Here is a 13,803-nt window from a genome sequence, read left to right as displayed (position 1 = left end):
TCTCTTTTCTCCAAGGAGTTCTGTAAATAAAACCTCCTGGGAAATTGGCCATGACTCCTTTCCTCTGAGCTCACCCAAGAAAGTCATGAGGCCAATGGGACTGGCCTTAGGAATTTATGAAGCTAGATTGGACGGGGGGGAGGTTTGGGGGAGCCAGCTAAAAGTTGTGATCTCAAAAGGGGCTAAGAATTGTGATCTCAGTGCCCTTCTTCCAGATTGGTTTCCTGACCTCATCTTTCCCCCTTTAATATACAGTTTTTCCATTCTTCATGAGCTAGAAAAATTCTCACCAGGAGCCTTCACAGCATATGTGCTTGTGATAGACAGGGTGTGGTTTCTCAAGGGTGGGATATGTGACATAGTTTTTCCTCCTCAGGAATATGAGGCTCCTGCAATAGATGATGGGAAGCTGGAGGTAGTGGCTATCTTTGGTTCTGTACAAATGGCAATGTCCCGTATCATTAACCTGCATCATCACCGCATCGCCCAGGTAGGCAAGGGTTGGGTGGGCACCAGAAAAGCCTGGGCTTTGAGGCTACAACCTAGAATGTGGAGTAGTCCCACAAAATAACTGGGTGTAAGAGTGCCAGGGTGGAGGGAGGTTATCTGGTGGGTGGTAAGGTGCTGGCTAAGGTTGGAGACAGAGGTCATAGGGACCAAAAGGAGCCAAAAGCCCATAGGAAACAGGTGTTTTTCCCTGAGATAATCCGATTCACATCCTTGCCAGTCCTGCTTCAGATACACATTAAGGCCATTACTGTGGGATTATCAGATTGATCTGTGGTATTGGCCTCATTTCTCTCCTCCATCCTCCCTCCTCTTCTCTGGCAGTGCCATGAGGTGATGATAACCATTGATGGTGAAGAAGGTATCCCAGTGCAGGTGGATGGAGAGGCCTGGATTCAGAGGCCAGGCCTTATCAAGATTAGATACAAGAATGCTGCCCAAATGTTGACAAGAGATCGGGTAAGAAAGGAAAATCTCACCTTTCTCCTATATTGTCTCCTCTATAGCTGTCACTTGAGTATTGAATACTTCCAGTCAGGCAGAATTCCTCAATGGGAGGTCTGCATGTCGCTTACATCAGAGTCACCTTGGGTGCTTATTAGAAATGCACATTCCTGGGCCCCACACCAGACCCACTGAATCAGAACGGGGATGGGTAGTTCCTGGGAACTGCATTTGTAAATAAGCTCTCTGAGACATTCTGTCATATACTGACATTTGCAAACCACTGTCAAGAGAGTGAGACAAGGAGCTCCCTCTTTTGGTTTTAGACAAAGTTGTTCCTCTCCCTCCACTGCACAGAGAACTAAAGGCCTCAAGTAGCTATGGAGATATCTCCTTCGACAAGAGATTGTTCATTGAATATGGTCTTTAAGTTTCTCTAAGATTGAAAATGCTGCATTTGCAAATGCCACCCACTTCAGTCAAACCACCTAAGGCTAGAAAGAAGCCATTATTGATCAGATGTTCAGTACCTGGAGACTTTCTTCCACTCTGACCTGTGAACCATCCATAAAAATAGCAATAGAGAAGGGAAGGGAAGTCTAGTTTATAAACTGCCTACTTTGTCCTGGGCACATATATTCTCTCAAGTAGGTACTCCCAACAATCCTATGAAGAAGATACTCTTATTCCTATTTTACAGGTGAGGAAAATGAAAACCAGAGAGGTTAAATAATATGTGCTAAAGATCACACAACCAGTAAATGGCAGAAGCACAATTCAAAATTAAACTAGATATGTCTGGCTCTAAAATCCATCACAACATATGGCCTAGATTTGGCAAAGAATGGAGCATGAAAGGTGCTCCACTGTCTTATGATTATGATACCCTCATATAGGAGCTTCTAGAAGGTTAATATCTATCTGACTGAAGCATGTGGTCCCAAGATGCAGCACAGTAACAACAATAAAAATTAACAGTGCCTAGTAGGAAAGGGACAGTAAATAAAATGAAGGATAGATGTGCAGGTGTGTTGATGAGTGTATAGAAGAATGGATGGGGTCCTCTTTCTCCTTTACCCACTGTCCCCACAAAAATCAGACTCACAAACAGATCTGTCATGTACCCTCTTAGCTATCGTGATCATCAGGATCTGCCACTATTTTCATTTTCAGGACTTTGAGAACTCAATGAAAATGTGGGAGTGCAAGCATAGTGAAATTCAAGCTGCCTCTCAACCCCAGCTGGACTCCCAGGAATCTCAGGATAGCCTCTCTGATGAGGAGTATGCCCAGATGCAGCACTTAGCTCGGCTTGCAGAAAACCTCATCAGCAGGTAAGAGGACTGGCCCAGATACAGGGCTGGGAATCCCAAGAACAGACAAGGAAAAGAAGCTAACTTGTGTCTATTGGCTGCTAAGGAGCCTGGCCTCAGAAAGGAGTCTTTCCCAGAGCTCTGAAGATTGACAGCGACCCTGACAATCCAGGCAGGAAATAGTCTTTGTGCTCAACAATAAGCCAGCTTGAGCCTCTTCCTTTAGGCCCAGAGATGAACTTTGACCTCCTGATGCCCCAGACCCCATAGGACTCAGAATATTTATCCTTGCCCTTAAATATCAAGAGGGCCTCAGAGTTCTTAAAGTCAGCTTCCCTTCTCTAGCCTGGCCTCCCACTCTCCCAAAGTACCCAGTATCCAATTCAGGTGAGATAAGGATGGACAAAGACAAATACCTAGAGAAGATCAGAAACATTTTCTGGCATAGTTTGCTACCCAACCCAGGTACCCAGAGCTCTCATTTCTACCTTCATCCCAACCCTCACCAGCACCCCAGGCCAGAAATTTTTTAGAATTTCCAGACCCATTCATCTGTTCTTGCTTTCTTACAGACTTACTGACCTGAGCAAGGTCCACCAGCATGTGTCTGTTCTCATGGATTCTGTGAATGCCAGTGCTAACATTCTGAATGACATATTTTACAGCCAAGACAGTGGCAATGAGGCATGTGCAGCTTCCTGCGTTCCCAATGAGGTAAGAAAGGAAGGGGCAGATGAAGAAAAAGAGTCAAACCAAATAGGAAAGGGGATGAAAGTGAAGAAAAGTGAGCCAGAGGCTGGGTGGAGAAACCGGGCAAATGATATGGCAGGAAACTGATCGATAGAGTAGAGGGGAAGTAGAGGTATTCCTTGACTTGTTATAGGTGCAGGGTGGCTACTGGGGAAATTCCATAGCAGATTTCATCAGCCTGAGAGCTAGCCCTCGTCCTGATAGCTATCAACCACACTGGCCTCATGGGAGAAATAGCCAATGGATAGAGAGCAACTTGGCATTGGCACTTCCTCATCCCAAGTGGATCCCTGTATAACCTGTTAAAGTGATGCCTGTCATGGAAACCTGAGCTCCAGGCTGCCTTGGTTTCCCTCTCGAGGGAAAGGTCCAGATTAGGATACTTGATGTTAAATGTGCCATCCCATGACTTTACCCATGGCCAGAAGATTTAAGTGATTCTTTTTAAAAAGTAACTTTAGTGCTAGGCAAACAATACGAAAGGGCCACATATAGGATCAAGGCCTCCTAAAATGTGGGTTTCCTATTTATTTTCAGCCAGACTGAGTTGGTGGAGGCCTAGAGCTCAAAGCCTGGAGTTTTGAAAAGAGATGGTTGGGCCTAACCCCACCTACCATGGGAAAGGAGGTTTTAATGTAGCAGCAACAAGTAGCATCAGATTTATTCTCTGGTTTCCATATTTCCTATTTCACTGTATCCATAGCTATCAATGGTGTCAAATGCCAAGGTGTGCCGCACCTCTTCGTAGAACACACCAGTCTGTACCAGTAGTTGACAGCTCTGGTTATGTCGGTTCTGATTGGTTGATGTCCATGCTGTACTAGTTGTGCTATATTTTGAATATTACTTTTTCACCTATGGCCACATCCTACTAGCCTGCTCCTACCTTCCTACAGAGAAGCCAGCTGCATGCTTACTAACCAACAACTCCTCTGTCTTTGTCCTTTCCCTTCCTTTCTTTTCCTTTCTTCTCTCAGACTCTAAGCAGAAATGATGCAGTAGATGTTACATTTAGTCTTAAAGGGCTCTACGATGACACCAAAGCTTTCCTGGATGAAAACTTGGTGAGTGGAGGGGGTTGGAATGAGGGAGGGCAAAGTATTCCATCTGAAGATGGTCATGGTCTATGCTTGGTTCTAGGGTGTTGGAAGACACATAGGAATATTTTGGCCAGGTGCTTACCTGGAAGTCCCTGCTGTGTCAGCCTCACCCAGGGTTGTCATTGATTGTATCAATTCATGGTTATGCTAATCCATAGTGACAACCATATCCTTGAAGAAAAGTCTCTCCCTCTCCTTTGGCAAATGTCTCCTGGGTCCAGACCAGGCCAATCAAAAGTAGGGTGTTCTCATCATACTTAACACAGGTTCAGTAGAAAGGGGTGAACTCTTCTGAGCTGCTCTGTATCTCCCAAGTTGCCATATACCTTTGTCACCATGTGGGAAGAGAATATAGACTAGTGGGAAACTCTAGGTTCAAATCCCCAATCTGCCACTCACTAACTCTATTCATTTTGTAAGGCTGCTGTACCAAAGTACTGAAACCTGGGTAACTTAAAACAACAGAAATTTATTATCTCACAGTTCTGGAGGCTAGAAGCTGAAATCAATGTGTCAGCAGGGTCATATTGCCTCTGAAAACTGTAGGCAAATCCTTCCTTGCACTTTCCTAGCTTCTGGTGACTTGCCGGCAATCTTTGGTATTCCTTGGCTTGTGGAAGCATTACTCCAATCCTCCATCTTCACATGGTATTCTCCTTGTGTCTCTCTGTCTTCACATGACCATCTTCTTATAAGGACACCAGTCATACTGGATCAGGGGCCTACCCTACTCCAGTATGACCTCATCTGTAATGATGCCATTTCCAAATAAAGTCATATTCTGAGGTACTGGGGGCTAGGATTTAAACATACCTTTCTTGTGGTGGGGGTAACACAATTTAATCCATAATTGTGTTACTTCCAAGCTGTGTGAAGTAACCTCACATCTCTGGGTCTTGGTTTCCCTATCTATAAAATAGTAATTGTAATCTCTACCTCTCCAGGTTGTTGTGAGAATTAAATTAGCTATTGTATATTAAGGGCATAGCTGGCCTGGCATCTAGTAGCGGCCTGATAGATGATAGATTTTATTAGTGTTAGGGAAAATGGACTGAAGCTCAGTTTTTGAGCTACAAGAATAGTTGAATGTTTCTCATAATGCAAAGCCCATAGGCACACTTGACGAGTGTGCTCTGATGAGTCAACTGATCATGACCACCCCACTTTTGGGTTGGCTGCTAAAGCCCTGAGGCAGGTGCTGTTCTTGCCTCTCATCTAATTAAGGTTTATTTGAAGAGGGGCTTCTGAGTTGATATTGCAAGAAGTGCATCCACTTCCCCTTTTCCATTTGCACATCTAATTGGCACACTGCACAGGCGGCAGAGTGGCTAAGGCAATCAGGCCAGGCTGTCCCAGCATCTGAGCCCCGAGCTAGAATCTTTCAGCCTTAAACAACAACAACAGAAGTACCTTCTATATATAGGCAGAGCTCAATGGCCTTGGAGTCTGAGCAGCAGGAAATATGGGAGCTTGGCCTCTCATTGCCACTCAAGCTTTCTTGAAGCTCGTGGCATGAAAATTGGTTTGTGCCAGCCAACAACCCAAACTGAGCATATACCACACCTAATACAAGTTAAGGACCTGATAAGGACCCCCACACACATACGCACATCCAAATGAGACCAGGGGGCAGGCAGCAGCTAGAATGCTCATGTATCTCTGGAAAGGCTATGTCAGAGGTGGCATGGAAATAAAGCTTATTTCATTTTGGTGGTGTTATTCTTCCCCTTGAAGAAGGAGGGCAGTAAGCAGCTCAGTGTTGGCAGAGGGATGTAGATTTATGATGAAGTAAATCCCACCCAGTAACTCCCACTTCCTTTATTTGGCAACCTCACTTATACTATGGCCAGTGATGTGTTAGAACAGAAACCAAGAAATAAGCACCGAAGTTCACACATTTACCTCAGAGAGTCCTGGACAAGGTCTCCTATAGAGCCAGAAGGATAGGAGAATAGAGCATGAGACCCAAACCCACCACCTAGAATTTTTCAGAGCCTGAATCTCTGGATGCTAAATAGGAAGTCATTAGGAAGCCAATTTATTCTTCTCCTATTATGATTAGAAATGATTTTCCAGGGACCCAAATCCTTCTTTCTTCTCTGTGGCTTTGGGTTTGACTACCAAACCCCTTTTGAGCATTGCTGTTAATGGACTCCCTGCCCCTTTCTCCCTTACCTTAAAGTGACAGCCATTTCTACCTGACACCTGCTATCCTGCATCCTACCCCCATGTGCACACACATGTCCTGTGCATCTGGGCTACTCTGTACTGTCCTAAATCATTAGTTGTAAAGCAAAAGATTATTTGTCAGCACTGACTTGTTTCTCTCTCATATCCCATTCTGACTGACCATAATCTCCAACCCATCCCCCACCTATTCACCTGCCATCCATTTGTGACAGTTGGCAAGGATCCATTTATGGTTGGAGCATCAAGTGGCCCATGCACAGCTAGAAGCCACAGAAGTGCCAGATTGATAGTAAAGTATATGACAGGGAGGAGAGGTGAGGCCAAGTTAGGTGGGCTGGAAAGTATGTCAGGGCTGATGATAGCAACATGCATCTGTTCTCCCAGCTCACTATTTAATGGAACATGAACTATCTCAGCTATGTTGCTGGTCTAGGACTTGGTTCTTCTGAGTTGAAGATGGTCCCAGAAGAATTCATTTTAACTCTCCCATGGACTGTACAGAGTTCATCCTGTGGGTTCTGGGGATTATTAGGGAATGCTTAAGCTTTGTTTCCTGAACCTGTGGAACAAGCCATCAGGATCGCATTTCTAAATTTCAAAGAGAGACTAGCTAGGGGCTAAAGCACAGCTTGGGGGGTGCCTGGGTGGCTCAGTCGGTTAAGTGTCTGCCTTTGGCTCGGGTCAGGATCCCAGGGTCCTGGGATTGAGCCCCACATCAGACTCTTGCTTGGCAGGGAGACTGCTTCTCCCTCTGCCTGCCACTCCCCCTGCTTTCCCTGCTTGTGTGCTCTCTCTCTCTCTGACAAATAAAATCTTTTAAAAAGAAAGAAGAAAGAAAGAAAGAGAAAGAAAGAAAAGAAAGAAAGAAAGAAAAGAAAAAAGAAAAAAGAAAAAAGAGAAAGAAAGAAAGAAAGAAAGAAAAAGAAAGAAAGAAAGAAGAAAGAAAATAAAGAAAGCACAGCTTGGGGAGGCAGACCGTCTTTGCCAGAAAGGGAAAATTTGAGCCAATCTCTCTCTAGCCCTCTCCTTGCTTCACAAAGGAGCCATTAAATTATGGTAACTATGTAATAAAGATTCCCCCAGCATTTGACCACCTCACAAATCTTTTCTGGGCAGTGTGGTATATAGGGTGGGCTATAGAGTTAAACAGATCTGAGTTTCTATCTAGCCATGTGATCTTGAGCACCAAACTTCTTTGAGTTTGTTTTCTTGTCTATAAAATGAGAATAGTACCTCGTAAGGTATTATAAAGTTATTGGGAAGATAGAATGATATCATGTATGCACAATGCCTGCCATACAGCATGTACTAGAAATTGGTAGCTGTTATTTAGGGGGACACTTAGATGTCTCCGGGGACTTGAGGGTCAGGGGTAAGACCCTTGTTCTGGACCCTAAGCTGTAGGGGTATAACTTGTGTTAATTGATACTGGTCAAAAGGCCTCTCTGCTTGCCAGACTGTGAGCATGCCCAGCTCCAAGGAAATCACCACGATATGGTTGTTTCCTGGATCTCCCTATTGAGAAAGTAAAGAGCTAGCTACACCTTCCACCGATCCCATGGCCAAAGGAGATACAAGTTAGCACCCTGTGGCCTCATGGCCACTAGCAGGGACTGGGAGTGTGGGAGAGAGCCAGAGTTTATGAAGGCAGGGTGTTAGGCACTGGATACTCACTCTTTTTCTTGTCTTTACCAGCTGAGAAATGCTGAGGATGAGGCCACACTGCGAACTACCCTGGAAACCATGACTAAGGAGTTTGAAAAGCTATCCGAGATCGACTGGTTGAATTCAGTCCTTGTTCCAGAGGTGTGTTAACTGGGGATTAGGAAGTAGAGAGGAATAGGGCTTCTTCCTTGGTTCCTTCCAGTTTGGGCCAGGACCCAGTGACTGATGTAGCAGAAGGTATCCAGTAGTGGCTTTCAGCTTGAGCTTGAAGGAGCACCCTCTTCCCATCTACTCATCATAAGCAGACAGGACATGGCAGAAAGCACACTGAAAAACTAGATGACCATGGGAAAAATAACCAAAAAGAAGAGCTACTCTGTGGTAGGAGATGATTGGGAAAGAATAAGCAAGATTGGTTTTTTCTATGCTGTTCTCTGGTCACAATTCCCCCTCCCTGCCCAATACCTGCTACTAGGAACTGGATTTCATCTGGCACATACCATTATGGTCAATACCAGTTGTTTGCAGCCAACATCTGTTCTAAATGGTTGGTGCCTGGGCCATATGGGTGGTTAAAACACCTCTCTCTGCTGCTTCCTGTCCCTCCCACTCTGGGAGGATAGCAGGCTCAGTGCCTTCACAGGTGTGTGGCTTAAAAGAAAATCAAGCATGGCAGCAGTGGCTACAATATAGCTGTGGGGATGCTGTCATTTTTGGAGAGTCGGAGGAGGACAGGTTTATACCCTTTCTCTAATGGAGAGGATTGGAGGTATAAATATCTTGAAAAGATGAAAAATCCCTAAGTTTCTTGGAATGTGTTTGGCTGGACTTTCTGGCAACAAAGTTAACCTGGGAATTATGCTTTACGAAGATCAGTGGTAAAATAAGCACACTTCAGCAGGAGTGAGAGGGCTGGGAGGCTAAGCTGGAATTAAAGAGCCTGTTTGATCTGTACAGCAGAGAACACACATTCATAATTAAGAGCTATGTGTGGAGAACCTTCTTTGCATTCCAGTCAGGGAAGCAGGTGGCCTGTGAGGCAGGTTCTTCCCTATATGAAGGCATTTGGCCAAGGAAATGTGTTGTAGCTCATCAAACCATATGTCTGAAAGAAGGGGTGCTTTTTCTAATTCATGCAGAGGTGCCATATGAGCTAACAGTGCTACTAGCAATCTCATCCTTCCAATCCCTAGCCACATGGCCTCAGGCAAAATATTTTACCTCTCCGAGCCATTGTTTCCTCATTTCTAAAATAGGGATGATAGGGGCGCCTGGGTGGCTCGGTGGTTAAGTGTCTGCCTTCGGCTCAAGTCATGATCCCAGGGTCTGGGATCGAGCCCTGCATCGGGCTCCCTGCTCCATGGGAAGCCCACTTCTCCCTCTCCCACTCCCCCTGCTTGTATTCCCTCTCTCGCTGTCTCTCTGTCAAATAAATAAATGAAATCTTTAAAAAAAATTAAAATAAAATAGGGATGATTTAATAATAGTATTTAATAGCCACTTTGCAAGGTTGTGTGGGGGCTTATATGAGAGCAGTTATTAAAGTATTTAGCAAGGAACCTGACACAGAATAGGATCTTGGTAAAAATCATTTGCCTTCCTAGGGCATGGGACTAGTCTCCCACACTTAGATAGATAGCAAATCTATCTGCTTTATGCAGCCATCCTTGTTCACCAACTTGCCAGGCCTCTAGGAATTGTTTCTGAATGTTAGGCAACTAATTCTGACCTTCCTTTTGCTGTGGTTTCCCAGGAACAGTCTTCAGACACTGACAGTAGAAGCATCAGATTGAAAGTTAAGTTCCCCAAATTGGGGAAGAAGAAGCTAGAAGAGGAAGACAAGCCTAAATCAGGCCAACGAGTCCAGAGTTTTATTGGTAAGTGCCCCCATTCCACAGGCATAGGGGTCATGAAGACTTCCCCAGCAGCCCGGGTACCTCCCAGGGACCTAAAGCTCACATTAGAAATGTTCGTGGATATGGTGGTGACGGAGGGGGAGATGGGCTGGGAGCCAACCTTAGACAATGCCAAGCAGCCTCTTAGACAAAGTGTGAGTTAAAAAGTGATATGGACAGTGGGAAGAACCTGAGAAGGAACCACGCTATGTGGTCTCTGTGATACAGATAGCTGAAGAGAAAATGAGAACAGTCACTTTTCTGCTTGACCCATTCATGTCCTTGGTTGATAAAGTATGGCAAAATAGTCATACTTAGATTACTCTCCCAGTCAAATACAGCTACAAGATTTTGGTTGTGCTCCAGAAAGCAGTATTGTTTGAGATGGGTTGGGATATCAGTGCTGGGCACCTACAGGGTGAAGAATAATTTCTATGACCTATGTAAACTCTGTTATTCCTTATCTGTAAATCCCTGGAAATGCAAGTTTTCTATGTTTCATTATTTGAATTTTGGTTCCATCCCTTCTTTGGAGTTGGACTTAAGCATTATTGATGTCAGTGGGGCCCAAAACAAGGTTTTCCTAGAGTTGTCAGTTATGCCAATTCTGATGTCAGTGGTCTCTACTAAATTTTGGGCCTAGATAACCTGGAAGCTTGAGAGATGTACCAATAGTTGGCATGGGGGAAAAGGGATGGAGGGTGCCTGTTTGTTTCTGAGGAAATGGCAATTTGCACAGATGCCAAGAGAGAATGTCTTGGACCAAGCTATGTTTTCTCAGGTTTGGTCCAACTGGTTTGATTTCCTAAGAATCTTCCAGATGGGAGACCACGGTGTTTGAAAGTCTTTCAGAAGACTCTGAAGGGGTCAATAGCAGTTCCATGGATTATCAGGTTCTGAGAACTCATCCCATGTGTTTGGCTCACATGGTGTCAGCTGGTATTCTTGGATGATTCAGAGATGGTTGGTACAATAGAAACAAACCAGTCTGTCTCCTAACAGACTCTTTGTTGGCTCTCTTTAGGTGCCATATATTTGGGCATCTGGCAGTGTGCTAACATTATTTCTATACATGCTTTTTCTCTAAAGGACGTTTGTGGCATCACAGAAGTCATGAAGATGAAGCGAAAGATGATGATCCTCCAACATCATCAAGATTTCAACTGTAGTCCTTAAAAGCTGGAAGGAGAACTCACAATGTTTGGAATTCCACTACAAAACTCTGAAAACCTCAATATAGGCTAGACTAAATTATTTCAGAACAAACATGAGCACCACCAAGAAAGATCCTCCAATTCTTTACACTAATATGCTTTTCCTGGACTCAATCAGGTCTCCTTAGAGGTTTACATTTTCTCGTTGGCCAAAGATTCTTGTTCCGAGTTGTTTTGTTCAGTTCTCCTTCTCTGTGCATCTTGAGCAACTACAGTATTTAACTGGGATAAGCTCATGAATGGCCTGGGATCTACAAAGGATTCAAGAAAATTCACCTCTTCAGGGAATTTGAGAACAGTTTTCTCTGATAAGCAGAGAAACTGTTGATGCTAGGGAATGAATGAAAGAAATACTCTCAGGGAGACAAGGAGAGGGGTGAGGACAGCCAGGCTTGGTTGTTTCTCCCCCAATCCCTGCCAGTTGCAACTTGTAACTTCAGGAGGTCTCTTCTACTTGGCTTATTAAGATGAGAACTAGGTCCTGGGGGCTTGTCCACTTGCCTGTTACAATGACCATGTGAAATCTTTTCTTATAGACATGGTGACTACTTTCTCTGCAAACCCTTTGTGTTTTTCCATGTGTGCATGTATGTCTTTGCACATGTCCAGGTGGTGCTCTGGTGGCTGGGTGGGCCCATTGATTGGAACTCACCTCTATGGCAACCATATAGGATCCCCTGCTACTGCCTTGACCCTAGCCTGCATGCCTCCATGGAGTGTTTGCCTGCATTCTCGCTGGATTTTTTAACTAAATGTTTTGCCGCTGTGCTGCAGTATAGATTATGTACAGAGACATAAAGATGTATATATATATTTTTTCTTTTTAAGAACTGAAAATACAACTCGACCTCTAAGTGGCCCTATAATTTATTGTGCTAACCCAGGAATCCCTCCCCACCCTGATCCCATCCCCTACTCCCATTACCCTACACACACATACATGCCTCTACCAACTGCCCTAGTTCTTGGTGGAGCTTCTAATCTTTTGGTGCATTTTCAGCGTCTTAGAAGTGGCTGGGATCTACCTATAGCCCAGTTGATTCTGACGCCCTCCCCCCCCCCCCCCCCGTAAAATTCTGAGCCAGGCCACGGAAGGGGGAACAAAAACACCAACGCCCTAGAGAAGGGGGCTAAGCTGGCATGCTGCCTTTTTTGCTCTATTTGTCCTGGACTCTACATCAGCAACTGCCCCAAACTGTGCTGTCTGTCCCCTTCTCCAGTAAAGACTATATGGAGCAACCAGGCCTTGAGCTCTGTGACTTAGATGCCTGAGCTAGGGACTGCCTGACAAGTCACAGCCTAGGCCCTTCCCCACAAGCTCCATCTTGGCCTGAGTCTTCTGGACAGGCTGTTGGGTCAGTCCCCAAATCACCTTTGAATCTCCCATCTTGCTCCTTTCCCTTGAGTACAGGGGGCATTCAGAGTGATCAGAAAGAACATGGGCCTGGGAAAAATGGAGGCTAAAAGCCTCTGCTTTTCCCATGGTTCTTCCAAATTTCTCATGGAAACGAACTAGGCCAAAATTGCTCCAAGTTCCGGTTCACATTTTTTGAATGCCTGCACCCAGTCAGGCAAATCTAATCAAATGCTAGTGTCCAGCGAGGCTCCCTCTGGTCTGCCTTGCATTACCACCCCACCCCCTTCAACTCATAGCTTTCGTTAAGTGTCCCTTCCCACTTATCAAGAGAAAGCCAGAAAGCTGGCCTCTCCCCACTTCTTAGACAAACTTAGCGTGCTCAATTACCCGACTCAGTCCAACGGCTGGTTCATCGAGGTGCACAATCCAGACTCCAAGCACTGGTTCTCAGCTCTGGAACTCCACCAGCCTAGCCCACTTAAACCAGCCACCTGTGTTCCACCTCTGCAGGGGTGAGGAGAAAAATACTAACAAGGGGATAGTCCCCATATGTCTGATTGCTGTGCCAAACAAACAAAAAAGTCCTAGCTCTACAACTAGAGAGGAAAGTTAATGGAAAAAGACGAGGGAAAACATTTAAAACTTATTTAAGCATCAGAAATATGTTAACTTATTGTATGTATTTGAGTGGGAGGTGTACTGTTGCTGTGTCTTTGGCTTTCTCTGCATCACTCTTTCTTCCCAGGAGGAGGTATTAGATCAGATCAGCAAGGTCACCATTGCAGCCTGACTTGGCTCTGCTGTGGCTGCAAGCGTTAACAGTTGCACACACAGTCACTCACGGAGTTGGGAACCGAGCTACATGTTTTTCTCAGAAGAGCCTTTTTCAAAACGGAAAATTTCCAAATGAGCAAATTTTAGGGAACAGAAGGAAGTCCTGGGAGAGGGTAGCTTTATCTTGGCAGTGCCTACGCAGGGCTGTGTCTTGTAATTATTTTTATCACCAATGACAGTAAACTGTGACAGGGCTCCATCTCTTGTGCTTACTTTGCTGAGTTACTATATGTCGTCGTACACTGTAAAGCTATTGCTGCTCTGTGGCGTCATCTGGATTCCCTTGCACCCATCCTGTCCTCTCACCCTGAGTCAAAATGATACTGAATGAAACCACTAGGGTTTGGGGTTGACGTCAACTCATGGAGCAGAATTGATAGCTGATGAGACCCAGGAGCAGGTGTGGCTTACTAAATCGCTTGGTTACCTCCTCAATTGCCTAGTGACCAGTTGATTCCCAAAAAGGAAGACAGCTTGCTGAGCACCTGTTCTTAAATGTACATCTTGGAAACAAAGCGAGAAGTGGTGAGCTCT

General features: G+C 44.9%; 1 protein-coding gene across 1 annotated transcript in view; it reads left to right on the top strand.

The window, feature by feature from the left end:
- The window catches only part of DGKK (diacylglycerol kinase kappa), a 146,855-nt gene extending 135,822 nt beyond the window's left edge, over positions 1–11,033 (top strand). The window contains exons 21-28 of the mRNA XM_035004821.1: positions 377–490; positions 832–966; positions 2,125–2,285; positions 2,837–2,978; positions 3,992–4,078; positions 8,000–8,110; positions 9,723–9,846; positions 10,954–11,033. Of these exons, the coding sequence (XP_034860712.1) occupies positions 377–490; positions 832–966; positions 2,125–2,285; positions 2,837–2,978; positions 3,992–4,078; positions 8,000–8,110; positions 9,723–9,846; positions 10,954–11,033 (954 nt within the window). The remainder of the gene's footprint in view (positions 1–376; positions 491–831; positions 967–2,124; positions 2,286–2,836; positions 2,979–3,991; positions 4,079–7,999; positions 8,111–9,722; positions 9,847–10,953) is intronic.
- Positions 11,034–13,803: the final 2,770 nt, after the last annotated feature.

Source organism: Mirounga leonina, unplaced genomic scaffold (assembly GCF_011800145.1).
Source record: "Mirounga leonina isolate KUSES-001 unplaced genomic scaffold, KU_Mleo_1.0 Mir_101609, whole genome shotgun sequence".
Taxonomy (NCBI): Eukaryota; Metazoa; Chordata; class Mammalia; order Carnivora; family Phocidae; genus Mirounga; species Mirounga leonina.
The sequence above is the reverse complement of the archived record's forward strand: the minus strand, read 5'-3'. Positions and strand labels throughout refer to the sequence as shown.